Source organism: Rhododendron vialii, chromosome 9a, assembly GCF_030253575.1.
Source record: "Rhododendron vialii isolate Sample 1 chromosome 9a, ASM3025357v1".
Taxonomy (NCBI): Eukaryota; Viridiplantae; Streptophyta; class Magnoliopsida; order Ericales; family Ericaceae; genus Rhododendron; species Rhododendron vialii.
Genome location: NC_080565.1, coordinates 6786870 through 6812550, shown reverse-complemented (window position 1 = coordinate 6812550; position 25681 = coordinate 6786870). Strand labels below are relative to the sequence as shown.

At 37.2% G+C, this 25681-nt stretch overlaps 1 protein-coding gene and 1 non-coding gene across 5 annotated transcripts; both read left to right on the top strand.

The window, feature by feature from the left end:
• The first annotated feature begins 434 nt into the window (after nt 1-434).
• Nucleotides 435-21422, top strand: LOC131301458 (prolyl 4-hydroxylase 1). 4 transcript variants are annotated; one of them, XM_058327773.1, is made up of 13 exons: nt 438-725; nt 1984-2182; nt 4214-4261; nt 9529-9591; nt 10267-10319; nt 12299-12364; nt 16856-16930; nt 18742-18816; nt 18983-19053; nt 19148-19199; nt 19352-19441; nt 20218-20310; nt 21192-21422. In XM_058327773.1, exons 2-13 carry the CDS (start codon nt 2152-2154, stop codon nt 21297-21299), a joined length of 825 nt encoding a protein of 274 aa, XP_058183756.1. In that variant the 5' UTR covers nt 438-725; nt 1984-2151; the 3' UTR covers nt 21300-21422. The 4 variants fall into 4 exon arrangements, with proteins under 4 accessions (XP_058183758.1, XP_058183756.1, XP_058183757.1 ...); XM_058327772.1 differs by lacking the exon at nt 1984-2182 and having other exon boundaries at nt 439-725; XM_058327775.1 differs by lacking the exons at nt 1984-2182; nt 16856-16930 and having other exon boundaries at nt 435-725.
• On the top strand, nt 20790-20897 carry LOC131302159 (small nucleolar RNA snoR100). Its single transcript, XR_009191633.1, has one exon. It is a non-coding gene; the product is annotated as a small nucleolar RNA snoR100 (small nucleolar RNA).
• Nucleotides 21423-25681: the final 4259 nt, after the last annotated feature.

The following is a 25681-nucleotide window of genomic DNA, read 5'->3' as shown; positions in this document are numbered from 1 at the left end:
TTTTTTTGAAGGGGAGTCTCAAATATATTAAACAAGAACAAAATTACAACAAAACAAACAACAAAACAAAATACAAAAAAAGCTGCCCAGCATCTCTAGGAAGAGAGAAGTTCTCGAGAGTTATTGCACACTTTGATACTATAGTAGGCCAATTAGATGAGTTTTTGGTTTGTAAGAATAAAATTTAAATTCAACCAAACATCGAAAAATAATTGTAAAACTTATTTTCCTGTAAAATATTTTTCATAAAGTTTTACAATATTTTACGCTCAACCAAACGGAGGGCATGATCATAAGTTCACTTATTACAATTTATTATTAATACGATTGTACCATCAAAAGTTTATTCTAATTTCTAATCATGAGTACTTTACTAGTAAAATTTAGAGTAAAAAATCTAGAACCACCGAAATAAACAAAACCCGCTCAAAAGCAGAAGCATAATAAAACAGTGGGCGTTGACAGAACGGCTTTTCCTGTTCCGTTGGGAACGTAGACGCACTCCAGACTACTATAGTAGTATCTCTTGACTAGCGTTCGTCAACAAGAAGACGACTGCCTGCAGAGTTTCTCTCTCTCCCTCTCTCTCTCTCGACTCAAACCCTCCTTGGGATCCCTTTTTCGCAGTCAGGAATCTCGTTTTCCCATCTTTGATTCGGCCATGGCGTCCGCAATGCGCATGGTTTTCGGGTTGCTTACTTTTGTCACTGTCGGCATGATCATAGGTATTACTATTATTTATTAATCTGACCGATTTCTTATGTATGTGTGTACGTATTTATGTCCATTGCGTAGAGAGAGTAGGGTTGCAATTTAACCGAGCGCGGCTCGAACCCGTTTAGTAATTGTGCCGAGGTCGACCTCGAGTTTTAGACTCGTGTAGCAGACAAGGCAAGTTCAATACTTGCTCGGCTCGAAAAAGCTCAGCTCGTTTGTAAAGGCTCGGCCTTTTTTGTATAGTTTCGTTTAGTAAATAAACTGGGCTCGGCTTGATAAGAGCTTGGCTTGTTTACAAACAAGCGGAGCTTGGGCTCGAGGTTTTGGCTTGATTAAGAAACGAGCCGAGGTCAAACAATGGCTCATTTGTGCACTTAAGAGAGAGAATGATGCCATTAGAACACAAGGGTTGGCTTGGTGGTCTAAGCCTTGCTCCCTTCTAAGGTCTTAGGTTCGAAACCTCCTAGGTGCTATCTAACCCTTTTGGGACTGGTCATACGGGGCTTTGTTCTAGCTTTAATTGTGCTCCGGTGGACGATGGGATTGGTTCCAAGATTAATCGAGGTGAGTATAAGCTGGCCCTGACACCTAAGTTATCAAACAAAGAGTGACATCATTAGGATTGCGGTTACAATATCTTTAACCTTCGATTTGGTCCAGTTTGGCCTTTTTAATTTTGTATTGGAGCATGTTTGTGTTGGTTTTAACACAATCTTTCTTCACGTTGGTAGGCTGAATTGGCCCAAGACTTCTAACTCATCCAAGTAATACTTGGGGAGTTCAACACGGTTGTTCTCTATAAATATGTCTCCTATTAGGGTTGATAAATAAACCGAATGACCTGAACAGTCTACTATTTGAGCTTGGCTTGTTCATGAGACAAATAGATTCAAAGGAGCTTTAATCGAGCCTATACCAAACTGATGTCGAGCAGCTTGAATTTTTAAACATTGTAAGTCGAACGAGCCCAACAGTAGTTTGTTCGAGCATGGTTAGAAAACTTAACGAGCTACAAAAAGATGTTCATGCTTGTCTTGTTTTGTTTGTGTAAGAAACCGATCTTAAATGAGTTTTAGCGAACACAAGCTTGAATTTTAGTAGTTTGGTTTGTTTCTTAGCCCAACCTACTACATGCACTTTTTAGGTTTTGGCCTTTAACATCATATTATGGACGCCAAGTTTCCTGATTAATCTATTTTAATTGAATAATTTGCTTATCAATTTTTTTGGCATGAGAAAAGAACATATCTAGATGTAAGTTTGCAGGATTTATATCCAAGGATGGGTTGGCATGTGAGTAATATGCCAGATCCAACAAGAAAGGTGAAAGTAACATAGAGAAGGTTCTTTTGCTTCTTGTGCGAAGTTAGTTGCACATCTGCAGATAGGCAATGCTATGATAGGCCATCAATGACTTGAAAGTAATCTCTTGCTATGAGGATCAGTAGCATGTTTATTACACTAGGTAACTATAATCGCCTAATGCCATGTCCCCTGCCATGTCTGTATCATGAGAATTCTCGTGCTTCGTATCTCTGTATGTGTCCCCCCCCTCCCCTCGTGTTCATGCCCTTATCCGTGCTAATATAGCGCTTAGCCCAATGCCATGATTATTCACTATTAATTACCGGTTATTCGTCTACCTCTATCGTAATATACGAGAAACCAAAACAAATAGGTTGGTAGGCTTTTATGACGAAAACTTTTGAAAATCTGTTTGCAGAGGGTTAAATCTTTTGAAAATACTATCTTCGTTAGATGCACCCAGTAAACAGAAAAATAAAATAGACAACGTATGGATGATAACGTCAAGGTGATTAACCTATCATCCCTCAATTGCATTAACGATGACCAATTACTATTCTTAAGTTCTCATATAGTCCCTAGCTCTGCATTCTAGCAATTCAATTTGATCTGCCATTGCGAATGTGGATTGCTAAAACTAGGTTGCACAAGCATAGGAATTGTCTACAGTGGAAATGAGCACGTGACCACGCACAAAATTGTCTGAACTGGAAACAAACATGTTACCTATGTGACAACCATGAGTTATAAAACGAACTAAACTTTCATGCTGATGTGCAGAAAGGAAAATAGTAGCAAAACTAAAACATGCTAATCTTACCATGGCATAAGAAGCATAAAGAAGTCCTTGAACTATAACGTTAGCTATCGAACCGAAAACTGTCCTAAGCATGAACAAATAAAAATAAAATTACTCTAGCATGCGGAAGTCCTACTCGTACTGAAACTGCGAGGGTCCTGATTTTACTAGAACTCAGTGATAGTCTGATAGTCCTGATCATACTATAACTCTTACGGAAACAAAACTATTCTGTCGTGCAAGAGTCCTACTTCTACTGTAACACTATGCTGAATCTGACTCGTAGGACTTTCATGCGTGTTAGTCCAGAGGCTAGCCTTCATTCCAACAAGGAGACTACATTAGTGACCTTACCTTGAAAGTGAAGAAAGGATGTCAAGCTTTGCAGACCGTCCTAAGGACTTGTACTAGAAATGTTTGAACTCTTGCGGTCTCCTTTGAAGCGTCCTCGATGCAAGGCTTGCCTAGGGAACTGAAACAAATCTTTTACTAATCAAAGCTAGCTAGAGGGCCGTGCCCTTCAGTTTAAGCTGAAAGTATTAAAGCTCAAACTAGGGAGATCAAAGTGAATCCGCAGTGAGGCTGAGCACCTCTAACCTCTAAGGTCAAGGGATTTGCATAGGATGATTTTCGCAGGAAAAACAAAGGCATTCTTGGAGTAAAAGCAGTGGTTAGGCGATGTGAGATTGAACAAAACTAGGGCTAATCGGGAGCAAACCACCCCATAACGACAAACGAGCCCCAATATATGGTCTGAACCTAAGGGCCGGACCAGCCAATAGGTTGTGTCGAGTTAGCTAGTTTTTTCTGGTTCTTCCGGAGTCTTTTCGGGTTATAATTGAGATATTATGGGTTTCAAACATCAGCGATGATATTGCACTATTTTGTGTGCTACAAGTTAGACATGCATTGGCTAAAATATTGGGTTTTGTGCACCCAAAATGGCTAATAGTCAACTTGGCGAATTGTGGGTACTCAAAAAGCTTTTCATTGATTCAACTTCATCCCATTCTATGAATTCATTCAGCAACATTGTCAAAATGGGTTGTCTACCAACATTTGTAACCTTGGTTAGCCATGGATGAAATACTGGTGATCCTTTTTAAAATTTAGAATGTCTGGGACTTCTTACTTGTACATCCAATTGAGACCTAGTTGCACACTTGTGTTCTTTTTCTTGTAAAATTTTAGGGTTTTGAGTGTTGGGTTTACTTGTACCCAGTAGTTTGTTTTATCTCTGCTCCAACTTTTTTCTTTAAGTTTGATTCCCTTTCAAGTGTATTTATCTTGAGTTGTTGGTGATGCTAATCTAATGAGATCGAGTAGAGGTTTTCCCAACCCTGTGGTAGTTTAAAATATGACGTTATAGTAATTGGGATTTGGGATTTGCAGGAGCTTTGTTTCAACTAGCATTCATTCGAAGGTTGGAGGATTCATATGGTATACGTTCTCTATCACTCATTCTTTTAACTTTTGAACTTATCAAGTGTATTATTTGATTGACTGTATTCATTTATCACTGGCTTTGCAGAATAGTATTCATGCTTGCATTGCTTAGTTTATTGGGTGTGAAATTATAATTTCTTTGGCTAGGTAGTATGATTAATTTCATCTTTCCTTTCCTTCTGCATCTTATATTGTAATCATTTCACTCAATCTTCCAATCGTGGAGGCTGGTGACGATTCATGGTTAAAATATGTCATGTGATGATGGGTGACATCCTAACCAAGAAACTCATGACAGAACAAGGACAATGACAAGCAAGATGAACTTGTCTTCACATCCATCATTGGAAAGAGTTGCTGGGTTCACTGCAAAAATATAGTAACAAGAAAAGAAAGAAAAATAGTGATATATTGAGATAACTTCTTATTGAGAGAGAGAATTGTTCCTTTATCTGTATTTTTTTTACTAGTTTTTCACCTGTGCTATGCATTTATGCTGTATGAAGTTAATTTTGCAAGCATTGTGAAAATATATGAATGTCCTATTGTATTGGTACATGAACCATCAACCCTAGTGATTAGTAAATGTGAGCGCACATCCAGGCGCTAACGAGAAACCACAAAATTAGTAAACTAGCATAACCATAAAGATAAAAAACTAATAACACGAGTATTGTGAACAAAAACAGGAAAAAGTTCGTCATTTGTTGGATCCTCTCTTCTTGGTCTTTTTTTTTATTTTTTATTTTTTATTTTTAAGGCAGAACATATTTATAAATGTATTTGTGTGTCAGAGATTTCCATTATGGTGGTATTTGACCAATTGTTCATTGCGATGCTTGAGTCCAGTCCACCTACCAGGTAAATCATGTAGCAACTCGGAAGTGTTTTAACAAGTTATCACTTATCCATCACTGTTCCACAACTTCTATTTAGAGATATACATTAGCTATGCTTCTTCCGTTATGATTTTCTTCTTCCACTTTTCTTTGTATCTCTTCAAGTTGTGGTGTTGTATTATTGTTCCTTTTGTCGCGAAATCCATGTGAAGGCACAGATTTGTTTTCCTATATTCATCACACAAGGTCTCAATTTTGCACAAGATTGAAGCAAGGTGACCGGAAGCTGACTTGTAGCTTACAGTGAGAGGTTTCTTTGACCTGTCACCTTATTAAATGGCAGTTTTCGAACTTCACTGTTTTTGGAGTGCGCTACTATGTTAGTCTTCATCCGCTGCAGTTACAAAAATGCCCTTCAATTTATATTTCTTGATTGAGGTTTTATCTAATGCCTGGAAAGTAAGAAATTTGACAAAAAAATTGGGACGAACAAAGAGCACCAAAAGTATGAATAGCAGTTACAGGTACAGGTCCAAAAGTCTCGGCTTATCCAGCATCAACAATAGGGAAGGATTCAATTCAGCCCCCCTACGGCTACCTTGTTACGAACGATGAAGAGAAGGGATTTAGCGGCATTCTTGAGCCCAAAGAAAGGCTTTAGGCTAACCTGAATCAAACTGAACTAGTAGCTGAACTGGGCCATCCTTTGACTTTCTAAAACTCGGTGTCCTAAGTATCGCATTCGCCAATCAAGATTTGATAGTGAAGTTTCACAAGTATAATATTGACACAGATATTGTTATAGAAACCTATGTTATATGGATGCCGGAAAGTGAAATGAATACGGGTGTATATCTAAGGGTCGAGCACCTCAAGCCTGAAAATAGAGGATATGTGGTTATGTATCCAAATTTGGATACGGATACGGGGATACGCCACCTAATTTTCAAACTTTCTCTTGGGCAATTTTATATATAAAAGAAACACTTGATTTTTATGTGCCAGAAAAACATCGAGTACAAAATTACAATGTTATAATATTCATAACAATTGACAGGTAGAAAAAACATAGAGTTGCAGTCTAAGTTTGCTTATACATAGTACATGAGAAATTTTTTTTTTCGAAAGAAGTCCAGAGAGGTAAGGAACCAATTCAGTTTCCCACGCGGTGCAGTGTCTTTGATTATACTAAATTCCGTTTCACTGTGCATATGGACAAATGTGCTAGTAAACCATTATGAGGCGGGATAAAAGATTTTATCATCTGTGTGCATGTCTTTTTACAACCTTTCATGTAATCAAAACTTATACTTTTAGGCACATTTAGCACTTTATTGTAAAGCGTAATGTGTGAGAAGATAATAAAAGACAAATAGGAGAGAAAACCCATAGTTTACGAATTTACTCTTTCCAACAATACCATCACTATCCTTTATCATCAACAACACAGAAGTGAAAGAGTCGTTAGAGACGCAGGAATCAGCTCGATCTTTGACTTCAGTTTGCTCCTCCGTCGAGGATTTCGACGCCTGATCTGTTGTTTCTTGAGAAATCTACCCAACTGCGAGTTTAAGGCTATTTTTTGATGTCCTCTCTTTTTTTCCTTTTTGCTTGGCTATTTTGATTGTCGGATCGGAGAAACCTTTGAGCTCGCAACTGATCTGCGATTGGGATTGAACGATTTGGATTGCTCTTCGCTACCCCTCCCATAAATTGTGGTAACCCTGTTGAACCCAATGTGTCCAATTTTGAACCGCCGCACTGGGTATTTATCCAGTTCCTGCACCTGTGTCGTACACCCGTGTTGTATCGTGTTGACTCTGGTGCATTGCCAAAAAATGGGGTCCGTGTAACATAGATAGAGACTAAAGACTGAATTTCTTATTGGAAAAGGACACATGGCAAATTTACATGAGAACACATGGCAATATTTTAGTGCCTAAAATACAAAGGCTCCACTTTCTATATTATATTGTGTAAGTATGGTATGGAAAGCAGATAGCCAGTGCCTCAGAACATTGATCTGGCTTTTGAAGTTTGCAACATGAAACTTCTATAACATTCTGAAAATTTGAATTGTAATTTGCCAAAGCCTATGTTGTTGATCAATATTATTTTATTGGTAATATGCTTGCTAGACACTATGTATGGTTTGATTGAGGATAGCTTATCAAGTTTACTGAAAAGAATCCCCCCATAAATGCTTTTTTGTTGTTGTTGTGAATGCTTAGTTGTTTGTGTTAATGCATTCCTCGTTCATTAGTTAAATGATCTATTCTATTTTCCACATTTTTTTGTTGTAAGAAGCATGATATGGATCATGGATACAACACAACACAGACATGCCATGTACCAAGGTTACCACAATTCGCGGGAGGGGTAAATGAATGGCGATCCACATTGTTTGATCCCAATTGCAGATTGTTTGCGATCGAAATGGCGAAGCCAAAAAGAAAAAATGAAGAAGAACAACATAAAATACACTCGCCGTTAAGTAGATTTCTCGAGAAAAACAGATCAAGCATCCAAATCCTCTCCGGATGAGTAGAAGGATGTCTGAGATTGAGCCAATTCTGTCTCCAATGACTGTTTTAGGCCTTTTGGCCATCCTATGTTCTCCCGAGTCTTTCAGATATGTCTTGTTAACGGTAAAGGCTAGTTTTGGGAACATATATCGTCTAAAATATGAGTTTTTTATGCTGTGTGGTTCTATTATTTTCGTTCACATCACCCCTTAAAATTATAATTTTGATTACAGGAAAGGTTGTAGGATGGTATGCACACAAATGATAATATTTTATTGTGTCTCATAGTTGTTTACTAGCACACATTTCCTAATGCACAGTGGAACAAAACTCAGAATAATAAATGACTGCATACGTGAGAAACTGAATGAACCTCTTTTGGAAAAAATCAAATCTGAAAGCTAAATAAAATAAAATAAAATCTTTTTTTAACAGTAAAGGCTAACAAATTAATCCCCTTCATGAGTTGACAAATACCCTGCCTTAAATACACGCTACTAGTACTAACCGGTCTGAAAAACCTTTCTGCATATCGGAATAATGAATTCTGTTCGAACTAATAATCTAAAGAAACCTACCCCCACCGTACTGCATACCAAAGGGTATAGCAAACAGCGATCCCGTTCCCGTGCCGCGAATGACGACGATCATCGAGCGATCTGGTAACCCTGGCACGAACACAATAAGATATATAATGATGTATTTGTCACCTTGAGTTGCGTCCCACATTGAATAATAGATAAGGTACCATAAGTTACAAAGAATCTTGATGGATACAAGACTCAAGAAATCGTTAAAAAGAAGGGCATGCACATGGCTAGGAAATACTAAATACTTAACATAATACTTTTTCAATGCACAATTTTCATTTCCCTACAAATTTTCAGTGAACTTCAAATATCCAACTCTAATGTTTCGTGATGTTTGAAGAAATAGAAACTTACATATTCTACAAAAGAAATAGTTTAACCTTTGACATGAATGGGAGAGAAACTATTATATTTTTACTAAATCCCGTTTGATTTAGTTTGCATTTCTCGACAATATTTACCATATTATCCAAGAATATGATATAATATATTGTGCAAATGAGTTTTCAAAATGTGTCCCCATAGCCGACTTTTTGACACACGTATTGTGTATCACTATGATTTCAATTCAGGAAGGTCGGACGTTTCGACCTGCACTTCTCGTAGTTACAGAAGGCACTTTGATGTTCAATCTCATGTGCCTTCGTACTCATTAGGATGATGTTGGGTTTTTATTATTATTTATATTATAAAAATGATGCGTGGTTTGGTAACAGAAAATTACGATCTTTTTGGGCTTGATGTGAGACTTCCTACATAATATGCTTCTTTTGAATGAAAACGTGTGTCATTGAGTTATATCACGCGTTTATGGTGTTTAGTTGGATACATAAGCATTAACATTTGTTATCCCCGCATTCTCAAGCACCTCTTAACCTTTTAATTAGGAATTTGTTGTACCACACTTTGATACTATACAAAGATTTAAAGCAAGCAACAAAGAAAAGTAAAATATAGAGTTTTCCTTCACTGGTCAGGCAAAGATTTTTTCTATTTGTTTTCATATGATTGTAGGGATTGTTATTCTCATTTATTCATCTCCTCCCCCTTGTATGTACATACATGCAGTACCGTTCATGAAATGCTTGGGGAGTCAATGGTTGTATTCTTTGATTGTTTTGTTACTTTGCCCTCCTTCCTCCGTTTTTTCACTTGCATGGTTCTGCATAATTATTTTGCTTTGCGTGTAACACTGGTGGTTATAACTGTCTTGGCAATCATATTCATGTATAGTTATATATACCTGTATCTATGTAATTTATGTACATATTCTTACCTGTTGCTATGTCCTATACATATATGCACAGAGTTCCCTTCATTCAGAAGACTGCACGAAACTCGGAATTCTGGCAATCTTCAGTTGTCCAGAGGTTGGTATGCTTCCAACAAGTTTCTGTCAGATTTATACATAGACTCTTATATTTGTTCTCCTAGCTGATTTTGTAGGCCAATAAACTGTGTATTGACAATTTATATCTTTGTCTTGTATCTATCTTCTATCTATAAAGGGAGAGCACACTTTGGTATGACCTCCAAATTGAGGTTGGCTCACTTTTTAATTCCGAAATTATCCACTCAAAAAATTAAGTTTTACCCTTTAATCACACCCTAATAACTGTAAGGACAAAATGATAATTCATCCTAATTAACCACCCAAAGCAGTTATGGATTTTCCTCCCACCCTCCCCCCGCACACCCACACCCCACACGTAGTGTGTGCAGGTTTTCTTGTTAGGCTTAGTTTGAGAATGCAGTTACAGATGCAGTTTGGTGATTTCAGTTAATATGTGCCAAGTTATATACATGTATTTTTTGCCATTTGTTTGGTTTGAAGATGTCTGACGGAAGCAGCTTAGTTCAATAATATTCATACCATTGCGATAGTTAGCATGAGCAGTGTAGAGGCATTTATTAGCTCATTATTCATCAAGTTCAGGCCTCAGGGGTTAGTCCATGGCAACAATATTGATTTCATTTGGCAAAGCATTGGCCTCGTTTCATGTGTTCTACGGTAACATTTTTTCGCTATGTCTCTCTCATTTCAGGTATGCCTTACTGGGTTGGTGACAAAGAAGCTGAAACTTTACGTATTGGATATGTATGTTCTCACTCTTGGTCCAAATCTACAGGGCTAAAAAAAATGGCTTTTGTGTTATTTTGTATCTATTGCTCGTAAATACCTTATCAAATCTTGTTACCATCAGATATAAAAATGCTCCAAATAGCATGCAATTCGCATTTAACTTTTAGAGGGTGGTCACCATTGTGTGACACTTTTTTTTGTGCCTAATTTCTGTTCTCCTTTGTATGTATACCACATTTGGAGCTTCTCTTCCGTTTCCCTGCCCTTTATGCATCCACGAGATATTTGGTCCCACCCTTTGAGTCATAATCAACTTATGTGGTCAAGTGAGAGGGTCTACCTAGGCTATCAACCAAGAAAAGTAATAAATATCTTAACTGTGAACCATAGGCAGCACTTCCTGCTGTCCAGAGACATCTGACTGTTCGTGGAATATCTTAGCTTTTATTTTCTCTCGAGGATTGGTCAGTTTCTTGGATCAGTAGTTCATATCGATCTACATCTCAACTTTAAAGATTCCCCAACTTGAACTAATCTGCAAAGGAGGATGGCAAACTGTTAATCAAGGAGGATGGAAAAGCGTAACCTAAGAAGTGGTGAAGCACCTACACAAACCCTGGAAATGAAAACATGACATGAATAAGGACACGGGACAAAGCGATTTGCAAGGGTAGGGATATAATAGAGGCAAGCATGTGGCGTTTTATGAAGTCCGATCTTGCAGTCTTGATCCTCCTCTCCTCGTTATATTCCTGTTTTAAGAGATATCTGCTGCATCTGGTCCATTAGGGCTGCAAACGAACAGAGCCGCTCACAAGCCTCTTGAGACTCAGCTCGATATGAGCTCGACTCGTCATTGAACAAGCTCGAGCTGAGCCTGAGTCAGACAAGGCTTGGCTTGAGTCATCTCGCGAGCCAATTTTGTTAATAAAATAAAATAATTTATTTATAACTTCAACCAATGGAAAATTGCCTTTAAAAGTTATACGCCTTGGAATGACCTGCCAGCAAAGAAACCAATGGCCCAAGAAAGACACCAGCAAAAGGCATTAGTCTCCTCCTTTAGTCCCACATCGGACACACAAGACTCATGAGGAAGGCAGATTTCCTTTATAAGAAGAGAGCCCTCTTGTGCACCCATCACATGCCACATGCGCGTGAAGCTGGCTTACCTTTACCGAGCTCGAGCGTTTGAGAATTTTTCCAGTGGAGCTCAAGCCCAGTTTTTGCAGCTCGATTTGAGCTCGAGCTGTCCCTAAATTTAGTGAGTGAGCCTGAACATTCCGAAGCTCGTCTTGGCTTGGTGTCAATTTCGATATTGCTTGTTGTTTTCTTGTGTAAACTATCAGTTAATAAGATCAAATTTATCAAGTTGGAGATTATTTTTTTAAAATTTTAATGTGTGGAAGTATATGGAGTGCCCCATTTTAGGGGTGCTATTTGTGCCCCAAAGTGATTGGTGTTTTGAAGGGCTCCCAGTGTTTTAAAGATGACCTTTGGAAGATCCTGTAAAGGACTCATTATCAACCTTACATGATAAAAATCTTGGTTGATCCCTTGATTTCTCCCTGAATTGCACCGAAAGAAAGAATAATGTGGCGCCGTTCAAATTTTTTTTTTTTAATGCCATTCAAAAAAAAGAAAAAACAATGTGGCCTGTCACTATAACACCAGGCTAGGGTGCACCAAAATAATTTCAAAGGTCACCATTGCATCTTCCAACCATTTGAATGGACTGTCGTTGATGACAAGAGCAACTTGTATCTACTTAAGCACCTTCACTCTTTGGCTCTATTGACTGTATTTATCTTGTTTGTTTATGTGTTTTGAAATGGATGCATGTGGAATTGTTAAGTTCGTAATTTGCTTCATCTTATTATTTATTTTCCATTCAGGAATTACTATTACAGTGTATCTGTGTGCTATTCAACTGCATGTATCTATATATACCCATTTACATGTAAGTGTTGATTTTGATATTCTTTTGATTGCAGGTGAAACCTGAGATAATTAGCTGGTCTCCACGAATCATTCTACTTCATAATTTTTTGAGTACAGATGTATGCTATTATGCTACCATGGTCTTGTTTACATCATTATGTTTGTGAGTTGATGTGTTTTTTTCAGCCACATGATAGAATAATGAATAATCTATACTACCCTTAGGGCATCCACTATGGATGGGTTAAATACTAGATTACGAGTAAGTTAGTGCAACATATTAAAATCCTTGTTAGTACTTGGGCATTTTTAGCATGCATTGGATTTGTTAATGTATCGGTTAAATCTAGCAAATGATAAAGTGTTGGGCAAATAGGGCCAGCCCTCTAGCCATATAATCCCAACAAATTAGCATTATTCTGATTTAATAAATAAATGGACATTTTAACTGAAGGCATTTATTGTAACTAATGAACCTTTTAGCTAGCCCATAATATGACACATTAGTTCATGACCTAACTTATACTTCAAAGAAGTGAAAATAACTCTAATTTAGCTATATAGACACTTGAACTTGTGAAATATTAGTAGCATCTCCATTGTGGATGCAACTCAACCCATCAACAAGGGTATCAACTTCCTTTCCTTGGTTTGAACCTAGAACCCCACTACTGTACCTTAGTACAACTAGTGGCGGACCCAGGAATTCCCTATACTGGGGCACCTATTATTCACAATCTTAAACAAAAATAAGCCATCAAACACAATTATGTAACACTAGGCTCACACATTGATCATTATGCAAAAAGATCTATAACATATATGCTTCCAAAAGTTCATAAACATGTATGTTTCCAAAAAGTTCTCAAACATGTATGCTTCCAAAAAGTTCTCAAAATCGTACAAAAAATTAAGTCCTCATCACCAAATTTTGCTAAGCATCCTCTCACAGTAGACCCTGCCAAGTTTTCATCTTTTGAAAGTGTTGCATGACAGCCTCATTCGGAACTCCATAAAAAATCTCTCTATTTTGATTGTAGACCACTAAACTGTCGTTCAACCATTGATCACTCATTCTATTCTGCCAAAGTCGAGCAAGTAAACAAAAGGATATAGTTTCTCTTCCGGTCTCCACCATTTTTCTGGAAAGATCAGTAACTCCATTTAAGCTTGAGAACTCATCACTAGAAAGATGTCAAAAATATACTACCTCCGTCCCAAAATGTTTGTCCGGTCCGTAAAACGAGGACTAAAAAATAATGCATTTCTTTTAAGAAAAAATTCAAATGTTTTCCATAAATTGAAAGAACTCATCGATATCTAGTGAATTCTTGACAAAAATTTAAATTTTCCTTGCAAAAGTTGTATTATTTTTACATCTTCATTTTGCGGACCGGACAAATATTATGGGACGGAGGGAGTACGTGTCAAGCTGATCAGGAAGTACCATAAGTTCCACCGGAGAGAATTCTTTGGGATAAAATTTGGCAAGATGAATCAATTTCTTCTTGTCAAAGCTAGAAAAGGAGTTGCAAGTATTTAAACATGCCACACAAAACAACAACTCATTGGCTGCCTCACTAAAACGTGAATTCAATTCTTGAAGTTGCATGTCAATAACGGTGTAGAATAACTCGACGTGATAATGATAAGTTTGTGATTTGTGAAGCATTGCACCTTCCTCGCCCTCGAGCTAAAAACGTTTCATCTATATTGGGTATATCCGTACATGAGTTTCATTTTGTTCGCAAAAAGAATCAACATCATCAAGTAAAGATTCCCACCCAGCGTCCCTCATCATTTGGAGCTTGTTCTTCGACATGTTTACCAAAGCTATCACATTCACAATATCTTGATCTTTTCTTTGAAGTGCTAGTGATAACTCTGATGTAATTGGCCAATATCGCTCTCATTAGATGAAGATTGTGAACAAATTCAAAAGATTGCAAATTCTCTAACAACACATTTGACTTTGCTTTTTGTTCTGTGTTTGAACGATCCTTGGAGGCAAATTCAAGCACTTCAATCACAGATGAAAATATATTGACCGAGCTCACTAAAGTACCATAGTGAGAGCCCCAATGCGTATCACACACATTTTAGATTTGTTTCTTGATTTAAGCCTTGCCCACTCGAAAACTCTCCAATGTCAAGTGCCTTCATAACTTCTAGTAGTCATTTCTCCCTAAGAATATTACGACGTTTACATGATGCACCAACAATCACCACCACTCTATTAACAAAATAGAAAAGCACGTTGATTTGCTCATGACTTTTCCCCACAGCCATGAGAGCTAATTGCAATTGATGGGCAAAGCAATGAACATAAAATGCACAAGGATTATCTTTTAGTATTAGTGATTTGAGACCATTGAACTCACCTTGCATATTGCTAGCTCCATCGTAACCTTGTCCCCTCAACTAGATGTACTCAACCCAAGTCTAGAAAACAATCTCTCCATAGCTTCCTTGAGTGTGAGAGCATTGGTATTGGCAACATGTTCAATACACAAAAACTGCTAAATGACATTTCCCCTTTTGTCCACATATCGTATTGCAAGGGCCATTGTTCCTTGATTGATATGTCATGAGCTTCATCAACTAAAACGGAGAAAAGTGCACCATCAAGATCTCTCACATTCGCTTGATAGTTTTAGTCGCCGCCGCACTTACAATGCCCTTTTGTATTTTGGGACATGTCAACTTAAGATTTTGTGGAGCATTGTCAAATGTGACACCTTTGACTTCTTCATTATGATCGGCAAGAAACTTTAAAAGTTCAAGGAAATTTCCTTGGTTATCTGAATCTTCAGATTAATCATGACCATGGAATGGAAGTCCTTGTTTTTGTAGAAACCGTATAAAATCAACAGATGCATTCAAGCAGATTCGATTCGATTTGAGCTTGGCTTGATTGTTTGTCATAAGCTATTTGAATATGTTGCCTTTGGTTTAACAAGTCTTGACATTTAACCCAAGCTTGATTATGAGCACTATTTGGGCCTCCCTAATGAACTTGAAGTCTGTCTTTCTTCTTCCAATTTGAGAAGCCCTCACCAACAAAGTCACCACCCGATAGAACTCCAATTGGCAGCTTGAAAAGATAACAACATAGGCAATAAGCTCTATCTGATGCAGGCTATTTGAAGAGAAAAAGTAAATATCGAGAAACTGTAATATCTAGAAATTGGCATAATTCTAATACCTGACTAAATGGAACCACTAAGATATGTTACTTGTATAAGTAACATGATAAGTTCACATCTCCCAAATGTGTCGAAGAATGCTATGATACCAAGTTATAATTTGTAGCAAAAAGAAAGGAGAAGGAGAAGAGGTAGAAATATAGAAATGAAGGTTTTGATGGAGAGTAGAAATGAATCTTAGGGTTCTCTCCTAAAACCCTTTGTTTTAATACCTCTAAGTACGACATTAGAAAATAGACCCTTCTAGCCTAGGAAATGAAGAAGAAATACTGAAATAAATCTTACTCTCAACCGCACTTTCATTGGTCTTGCGTTTTGCAGGTTCAATGTAGGGTTTGTTTTTGAGCACACGATTCTCCTCTGCTGGCTTTGCTTATATCACTTGATTTGTAGGCCTTACATGACATGCAATCTGTTCACTATACTCTGCTGTCTGTGCCTATATCACTTGAATTAGCACACAACTCTCCTCTGGTGGCTTTGCTTATATCACTTGATTTGTAGGCCTTAGATGACATGCAATCCGTTCACGATACTCTGCTGTCTGTGCCTATATCACTTGATTTGTAGGCCCTATAGGCTATATGACATGCATGAGTCCGTGCAATATTTCTTTTCCACGGGCTCTTGTATTATAAAATTTGTGTGCCCTTCCTGACATTTATTTTTGGCCACATGTATTTGAAACTTAATTGGTATTTATGTACTAATACTCATGTGACAAATCTGTATGGTTTCCAGTATTGATAATTCTAATGGAAATGCAACAATTCAGTGTTTAAAGTAATGTCAATTTTAATTCAAGTATTTGTTTGCTTACTCATAGTGGGCTTGATTCTGGAATGTGTGAACTTTCTTGTGAGTAAAATTGATTAATCGGAGGAGAGCCTTGAAGAAATAGGCTAAAAAATGATCAAATCAATTGCTGAAGAAAAGAACTTGTGCGCATTCTCAACCAAGACATCCGTTTGAAGGGAATATGCAAAAAATTTGTGCAGAAAAATTTTAATTTTTTAACAGCTGATATTTCCCTAGAAGTGGGCGTAATATAGTTTACCATCTAGTTTGTATGAATTGTATGATGTAGACTGTAGATATAATACATTGCGGATCCCCCCATCCTTTACAGTTCACATGAGATATTCCAGCCAAATCAAACATAAATTGGTTCCTGATCAATCTTGAAATTTTAAACGGCATGACTATGCATTTTGCTATATTTTCCGGAAATTGGTACACTATTGGAAGATAATGGGATCAGAGTTGTTCGAAATGCATTTCTTGCATGGAACTTCTTACAAAACTTGAAAGAACTTTGTTTCTGTGTAGTAGAAATGAGAGAAAAATGTTAGTTTGTTGATGCTGCAAAGTTGTATTTTTAAGTGAGACTATATTGCCTTGTAGGAATGTGATTACCTAAGAGCAATTGCAATGCCCCGTCTTCAGATTTCCACAGTGGTGGATACAAAAACTGGGAAGGTGAGTGTGCTGTATATAATAAAGAAATGATCCAATGTCTTACCATCTTCAAAGTTCAGTAGTTGAAGCAGTGTTGTTTAAGCCTAATACGTACAATGGTACCCTTGTCCATCTTTTATTTGTTGTGCATTGTATCATATCATGTGCCTTATCACATATGCTTTGAAAAACAAACATAGTAATAGGAAGTCATAATGCATGAAGGCATGATACATTATGGCTCAAAGGCTAGTAATTGTTTTTCAAAGGGGTAAGCAAATACAATCTTTTATTCGGAAGTATCCAACATCGACTAATACGTAACAAATGAAAAAAGAAGTGTTGTTCCATGGATGGGTCTAACTAGACCCCTTTGAGGTCCCCTTTGGATTCCAGCTGGTGGAACCAAAGCGTAGAGTTGTGAACAACTAGTAAGACCACATTTGGATCATCTTATAAGTATGGCTAACATATTTGTTTTTATGGGTGGGTTGAAAGCGTGGTAGAGAATGAGTGAATAGATCATTGACCATTTTTTTGGTTTCTTTTTTTGTTCATTCTTATTCAGTGTCTACCTTCTCATTCAGATTTGATTCACCGCTTTTATTATTGCGCAAGTATAGTAGAAGTCAGGCCCGTGGGAGTTGACTACTCATTCAATCAGATACATTCAGCAGATTAATTAAATCAAGGGTGATTTATTGGCAAGATGATGACAATGGGTTTTGTAATGGTTAAGTTACTTGCCTCATCCACTATCGGCACCCACACCAGATTTGTAAAGGGGTTTTTAAGGTCTAGACATAGGCTTTAAATCAATTAAGCAAATAAATACACACAATGACTTTTCTTGGTTCTATTTGAAACTGCCAACCTCAGATCACAATGTAAGCACAAACATGGATTGCTCCCATGAGCATCCAAAAACTTCTCTACCCGGGACACTTGCCAGTGTGTGGAGCAAGAGGTTGGTACCTAACTAAAGCTCTAAATATAAGTAGAAATATACCTGTTGAAGAAGTTGTGTTAGTCGATTTCATGTTTACGTTTTTCTGGGTTCTTTTTGTTTCTTCTGTATGTATGCATAGATATCTGTGTCGCATCATTGCAGAGTATGTCATCTAAGTACAGAGTAGTAATTATGCAAATTGCTCCCTTCATCAATGTAGTATGGTCTGCTTAGCGTAAAACTAGGCTCTAGGTGACTGCTTTAGCCTACAGAGTGCCTTTTTTCAATCTATACGCTTCCACTTTTGTTGCATCGGATAGTTGCACTAGATGAGAAACCTTGGAGAATATCCTTGTCCCCTGCTATTCCCAAGTCACCACGAAATGCATTCTTCAAAATTTGGGTGCCCCTTCCTAACTACTGGTTCATGTATCAGAACATTACGCACAACAATACCCTTGGGTATCATAGCAAATAATTAGTAAGACTATTTGAACAGCATATATTTGCATGGCAGTGAAACGATACTTATCATAGGATACAGTTTGTATTGTATGATTTTGACAAGACTAATTTGAATCTTACATTTTATATCCCAAATATCTTCTGTTGATGAGTTTACTAAATCTTCTATCTTGTTTTAGCCGTCGAAGTACTCCAAGAAGAGATTGCTTATTTGATGATACCTTAATATACTAATCACTTTCTATTGATCGCCATTCACTGATGTGTGTCCTGACTTTATGCGATTGTTTTTGGTTAGAAGTTGATGAAACTCATGAATTTAAGATTTGGAAATGTGCTCTCATTGTTCCATATTAGTTTCTTACCCATGCAATGCCCCGAATTTGTGTCTTATTAAATATCCTTTATGAATTTTTAGGGAATCAAAAGTAATGTTAGGACGAGCTCTGGCATGTTTCTGGCTCCAGAAGAGAGAAAGTACGCAATGATACAGGTTGGTATTTTGAAAGATTAGTTACATTCAAGTTTTTGGATCTAGTGTAAGTTCAATGAAGTTAATTTTTTTTAAAGGGGTTTGGTATAGTTTTCCTAGTACTACTCACGTCATTGTTTAAACCAAAAGTATATAATAAAATCTTTTCTGTTTCCTGCACAACTAGGCAATTGAAAAGCGGATCTCAGTATATTCTCAAGTACCAGTAGAAAATGGGGAGCTTATTCAAGTTTTAAGGTTAGTTGTTTACTTATTCTGCCTATTGGATGGTTAAAATTAGAAGGATTACTAATGCATTCCAATATCAAGGCTAACATTTGCGGAAGCACAGGTATGAGACAAATCAGTTCTACAGGCCGCATCATGACTACTTTTCAGATACTGTAAGTTATTACCTGTTGACATTGTTCAGTATCTGGCATTCTGGCATCTCTTAAGTTTCTAACTGTGTCAGTTAGTACTCATACTTCGTCTTATGCTAACATGAGTTTTTGTTTTTCCTCACTCAATTTTTGTGTTTTTCCTTGTTCTGCAGTTCAATTTGAAACGTGGTGGCCAACGAGTAGCTACAATGCTCATGTACTTGAGCGATAATGTTGAGGGGGGAGAAACATACTTTCCCATGGTATGACTTCAATAACTGATGCTAGGCTTGTCCTTGGTTAACCTAACCTGATTTAGAAGATCATCTGAACTCCAGGAATTCGCTTAACTATAGGATTTCCATAACTCATTGAATTTGCATTTGTTGATTATCCACTGTCCAGAATATTTGTTGGATTGGTGTGTATTATAAACTAAGGTGGTCAGTTAAGGGAAACAACTGGAATTTAATTCAGTCCGATGCTTGGTCATTGGGACAGTGTCATAATATGAGCAACCTAGTCTCCTGGGCTAACTGTTGGGTCAGAGGTGAACTGTGGACAAGAAACATATAGTTTCTATAAACAAATCAGAAGTGACACAGGAAATTTCCATATTGGGGATGTTTAAGGCATTCCTTTCAGAGAGTGATTCCAGCAATCTAGTAAATGTGTTGAAGTGGTCATTTTCGCTCATGATGTTTGTTAAGTTGAGAGGTATAGATTTAGGGTTTGAAGTAGGAGGAAGAAGAAAATATGCGGATGAGATGTTAAGGTAAAAGATCAAGAGGCGGTGACCAGCACATGTAGTTATATTATTTTGCAGAGAAACATGCGAATTAGTTGAATACCCTAGCCGACACTAAAACGAATAATAAGAACAATAACATTCTAGCATTCACCCTCAAGTTGGAGAATAGAGATCCCATGCTTGAGTGTCAAATGCTTTAATGTTCATGATTTAGTTTATCTCTATATGTTTTTCTTAGAAACAAATTTTCTCCTGCTATGCGACCTTTTATCGTTGTAATGTTGTCAGGCTGGTTCCAGTGAATGCAGCTGCGGTGGAAGAATGATGAAGGGGATGTGTGTAAAACCTAATAAAGGAGATGCACTGCTTTTTTGGAGCATGGTTTGTTTTCTTGAATTCTAGTTGACTCTTGTATTTTTCTTTTTATTTTGAGGAAACGGAACATATATCATAAACCAAACAAAACAAACTACAAGGGGCCTCACCGGTCTAGAAAATAAAAGAAACGAAAAGCGAAATACAAAGAAAAGCCGCAGAAAAACAGCTCCGGTGTAGGAGCTATTGTTTGCTGGACACGCCACGTGTATATTTAAATATTTATATAATATATGTTAATGCATATATTTATATATTTCAATTTTTGAAAATAGCCAATTTCAGCAAGTGATTCATTATGAAATTCTTAATGATTGATGCATCTTGCATCATTTTTGATAGTTTATATGATATATTAGATAAGAAACGTCATGTATTAAGTTAAATGTCATCATTTGTGTCCCTAGGGTACCCCATACGTGTCACCCCGTGTCCCCCTCCAAATATTAAATTAAATTATTGTGCATACCGATGTTCTGGACTATCAATGAAGGAAGTATGGTAATGTACACAGAAATTAAATTGGGCCTCTAGGTCTGTCCTCTCTGTTGCTATTTGGCTTTGATAAGTGGACATGGCCCAGCAGCAAAGCAGGTATAGGGGGGCCACTGTTTCAGTGGTATTCTAAGAATAGCCACTTTGTGCATATTGCCAAAGGTTAGGTCTATCTCCAATTCTCTCCCGCCCATTCCCTCAATGATTGGAGACCACGTGGGTTCTGTTGTTGTTGTCAACAAGCCATGTGGCGTGTCGGACACGTGCCCATGTATGTTCCCGTGTCAAGACACAGCAACACCTCGACCTTTAGAGGTGTCGGTGGTTAATAGGTTGCTTGTTAATTGCAATATGATTGATGGACTGCTACACTTTGTTTGTTTACCTCTTAGGGTCTGGATGGACAGTCGGACACTAGTAGCATTCATGGAGGATGCGAGGTACTGTCCGGGGAAAAGTGGTCGGCGACGAAATGGATGAGGCAGAGAGCTACTTCTTGATTTTCTGTAGCTTCTAAATGTATAGATAGTTTTCATTGTTTGTTTTATTTTCTCTTTGTCCTCTTTGTCGATGTAAATGACTAAATCCATAAAGCTAGAATAAAGCAACTAAGTTTCCATTGTCGTCGTTTCTTTCTATCTCCTTGAAGGAGATTATCTAATTCTTATTAAAGGAGACACCAGTTGATGGGAACAAATTTTGAAGCTATGTTACAAAATATAATTTCCAGTATTGCCCTACTGGATGATAAAAATTTTACAAGTACTTTTACTACAATATGGATTGATGGGCCAATAATGGGCCGGGTCCGGCTGAGCCTATCCAAACCTAATATAATAGAAAAGGAGCTCACTCCAATCCTTAGACACACGTTTGATTAACCATGCAAGACCTAAATGTCTTAGTAGAGATGGCAATTATATCCATACCCATGGATGCCCGATTCGATCTGGTTATTGGGAGATGGATATTACCCAATTTCTTACCCAATAGGAGTGGGTATGGGGGTAATCGTGAAATATCCTGTCAGGTATGGAGAGGGTATGCTTTTGCTACACCATACCCAAATATCCAAACGGAGCTATACAAACCTGCGCCATTGTACCCATTTCTCATTATTGGGAAAATGACGGCCAATGACATTTTGATAATTAATATCCGCTAAGGACATTTTCAGCATTAACAATTGTTCTTAGCATGTCCTCGGAGGGTATTAATTATCAAAACACGTCCGGAGCCGTCATTTTCCCTAATTTTAAATGGACCTGGATTGATAACACCCAAGGCCCACGTTTAGGTCCGGCAATTTTTGTGATATTAACACCATAACATAACATGCACACCAAAAAGGTAATGTACATTGTATCATGGGCATAAAGATGATTAATGTTTAAATTCTTTATGCCAACTAACATATACGAACACATACCAGCCCGCTATTCCCTATCTTTAACAACATGATTCAAAATGTTAATCTCGAATTATACAATAGCTGCTCATGATTTGATATATACGAGTTTCATTTCTTGTTTCCCATCGATGTGCGAAATGTGTTTTCAAAGATACTGCTAATTAATGGTTTCCCAGTTGCAATGTCGATTTTCAGAATGACAATGATATATTTGAGCAGATAAAAAGCGTAGCACACGATGAGTTTTAGAGAGACCCTGCAAGTGGAACTCGTTTTTTTCTTTTTCTTTTTTTTATCGGCAAAATTCTTTTATTGATCTTTGGAAAGGATTAAAAAGGTTAAAAGGATCATTGGCACACCGGCATAGGCCACAAGAGAACCAAAACCAAACGAAAACAAGATGCCAACCAAAACACCACAAACGAAAACGAAAGCTGAAGACCGGCTAAAAAAACACCCAAACAACAGCTAACACCAAAAGAACTTGATAAGTTTATGGAAGGTGTGTCTGCTCATTATCCTCGTGCGCTGATTTATAGAGCATGGTATTTTGAAAGAGATTAAATTCTATCCACCGGCGGAGGAAAACCATAGTTCTCCGCCCCTCCAATACTATCGTGCCACGTCATCAGAATAAGTTTTGGAACCAGATCTTTTACAACTCCTGGGGGTTTTCCTTGCTTTATGCCATTGTTTTTCCAACTAATTCCCACGGAACCCAACTCAACCCTTGTTAAGTTCGAAAAATTACCTGGCTTGTGATTTTGGCACTCCATTTTTAATCATTTTTGTCTTTTTTCCTATTTGAAATTACAACAATTCCCTTTAAAGCGGATGAACACTAACAAAATAAAGGATAATTTGGTAATTCCATACAGGATAAAGACAAAAAATAGAGTGCCAAAATCACTTTTGTAATTACCTCCAGGCCTGGCCCTATAATCTCTTTATTTAGTATTGAATTGAAGCACCAGAAGTAAAATATAGTGGCACAAGATTCATACATGCTATAACCTGTTGGTCTTATCTTCTATATTTAATAACAACAATATTATTTACAAAGAGGTTTAGATCTTGAAAGTCTTGCCGTGTTTCATCATCCTAAGCGTTCTATATTGATGGTATTAATTTCATCATGAAAAATAATAAACAATTAACATTTCATTTTCAAATTAATAATCTCATCTAAGAATTGCTTCTTCTATTGTATTGATTTCATCTTTTGATCTATACTACATATGCTATACACATTTTTTTTTTTCGCCGTTCAAAAGAAAAAAAACAATCAGTTTCAATCTCAAAGTCAAAAAATAAATTTTGGAGTGATAATCAATAGCCGATGTTGTGAATTAGGATTGTAATAAGAACATATATGAAATCTAAGAAACAACGGCGTGATAATCATTTTGTCTATAATGTAACAAATTAATTAAGGGTAGTGATAATGCCAAACAATTAATGTTTAGGACGAACAATTTATAATATATAGTTCCATTTCTAGCAGTGAGGCTCCAGAACTTTTTAAAAAGGGTGTCCAATATTAACTGTACTACCACTCGGCCGTCCACTCCTATTCCAGTCATGTGCATGCAGACTTATAGATGAAATTTTTTGTGTAAGTTAACAGTATGTTGGCGTTTTTGCTTCTTCATAAGACACCGTATCCAAGTAGGGGCTGTCTATAGACCGAATTGGATCCGAGGTATTAAGAGAAATTCTCTACCAAAAAATCAATGTATGTGTTACTGTGTTTGTGTGTGCAGAGATGAATCGAAAACCCTAACACTAAAACTAAAAGTAAGATTGTGAGCCAGATTGGTACTTTACCCACTTTTTTGAAGTGGCCGATGTTTACATTTGGCCCATTTGTTAATGTGTAATTAAAGACTAGAGTATGTGAGTAAGAGGTGAACTATGAACAATGGGTTTTCAACAATGGTGAACTATGAACAATTTTTAATAGGTGAATTGTGTGCTTTGTATTGCTACATTTGATGCACTTTTTGGTAAATGTGGAAATGTAATTTGAAAATCTTTCAATGACAGGTTTTGGCATAATGAGTGTCTTATTAGGGCGACGATGAATCAATTCAATTCTTAATTAAGGTAGATACCTTGGCTGAGTAACACTAGTTGTAGCTATGAGTACCCTTATGATTCTAAAAATATTGTTTGAGCCCAATCCAGTTTTCAGCTGTGCCCTTGTTGGTTCCAATAAGTATTACTATCCATAAAGATACAACAAAGATTTGCAAATGAGTGCTTAAATACAATTGCGCACCATTTAAGAGCCCGCAAGAACATCCATTCCGCAATCAATACGTAATCACCTCCTTCTGGACTGTCCCAACGCAATTCATTCGGTGAACCATGTACTCTCTTCCTATTAAGAACAATTTTCGCCTTCGGATAGTATCCCCAAATCACCATTGGCTACAAAGAAGCACCACCTGACGACGAATCCGCCGCATACAAAACGCCCTTCGCCTCCTCGCTCGTGCTGTTGTTCCCAAACAACCACTTGCTTGCCTAGCTCCACCACCTAAAAACACCATTCGACACCACATTTTTACCAAGAAAAAATAAAATAAAATCACACAGCACAAGTAGAAATCTAATGACAGATTGCACCTAAGGAGTTGGCCCGGCGACTTAGCGTTTGATCTTCGAAACCTCTTACACGAGTTTACCAATTTTTCCCTCGATCGAAATCGACAGAGATTTCGGGAAACAATGCCAACAATAAAAATAAGGGCGAATGTGGCTTGTCTCCAAAGGCGGATCCATGGTTCCACACCATATTTCAGGACTTCACTGGAAGAAAAATGGTAGTCGAGTCAAATGCGAAATTAGTAGTATGAGAGAAGCGTGTAGACACAAAAAAGAAAATCATTGGTGCAAGGCATATCGATCTTCAAGAACGAAATCGACACTCTTCAATGATCGATTTATCGACATGGCCGATACATCGGAGATAGTTAAGCTCAGAATATGAAATCCTACTCTTACTCCTAATTGTAACCCAAATGGGTTAGTAATTCGGGTTAGTAGTGCCAAAAATTAAGAACAAAATAAAGACTTTGATTTGTTGGAGAGGGTTTATAATGAAGTCTTAAAAGACTATTTATAGAAAACAACAAACGTAGGAAATCACTTTCTAACTTTTCCATTAGTCTTAATTCAATCCTTTGCTTTCACTTGTCAAAATAACTTCCACTTCCCTTCAACTTTTGGATGTGTAGAATGATGACAAGTGTCCTTTTAACTTCCAAATGTGTAGGAGCATGCCAAATGTTCTGCACATTATACAAGCAAATAAAAGAAATACTAACACTAGTTATATTATTAATACGAATTAATAAAATAGGAAACATTCTCATAATCGTCACCTTCCGGTCGATCATCGACAAACGGTGAATATATGGTTTGGACAATGCTCCCCTTATTCATTTGAGTGAAGGGCTAACGTAA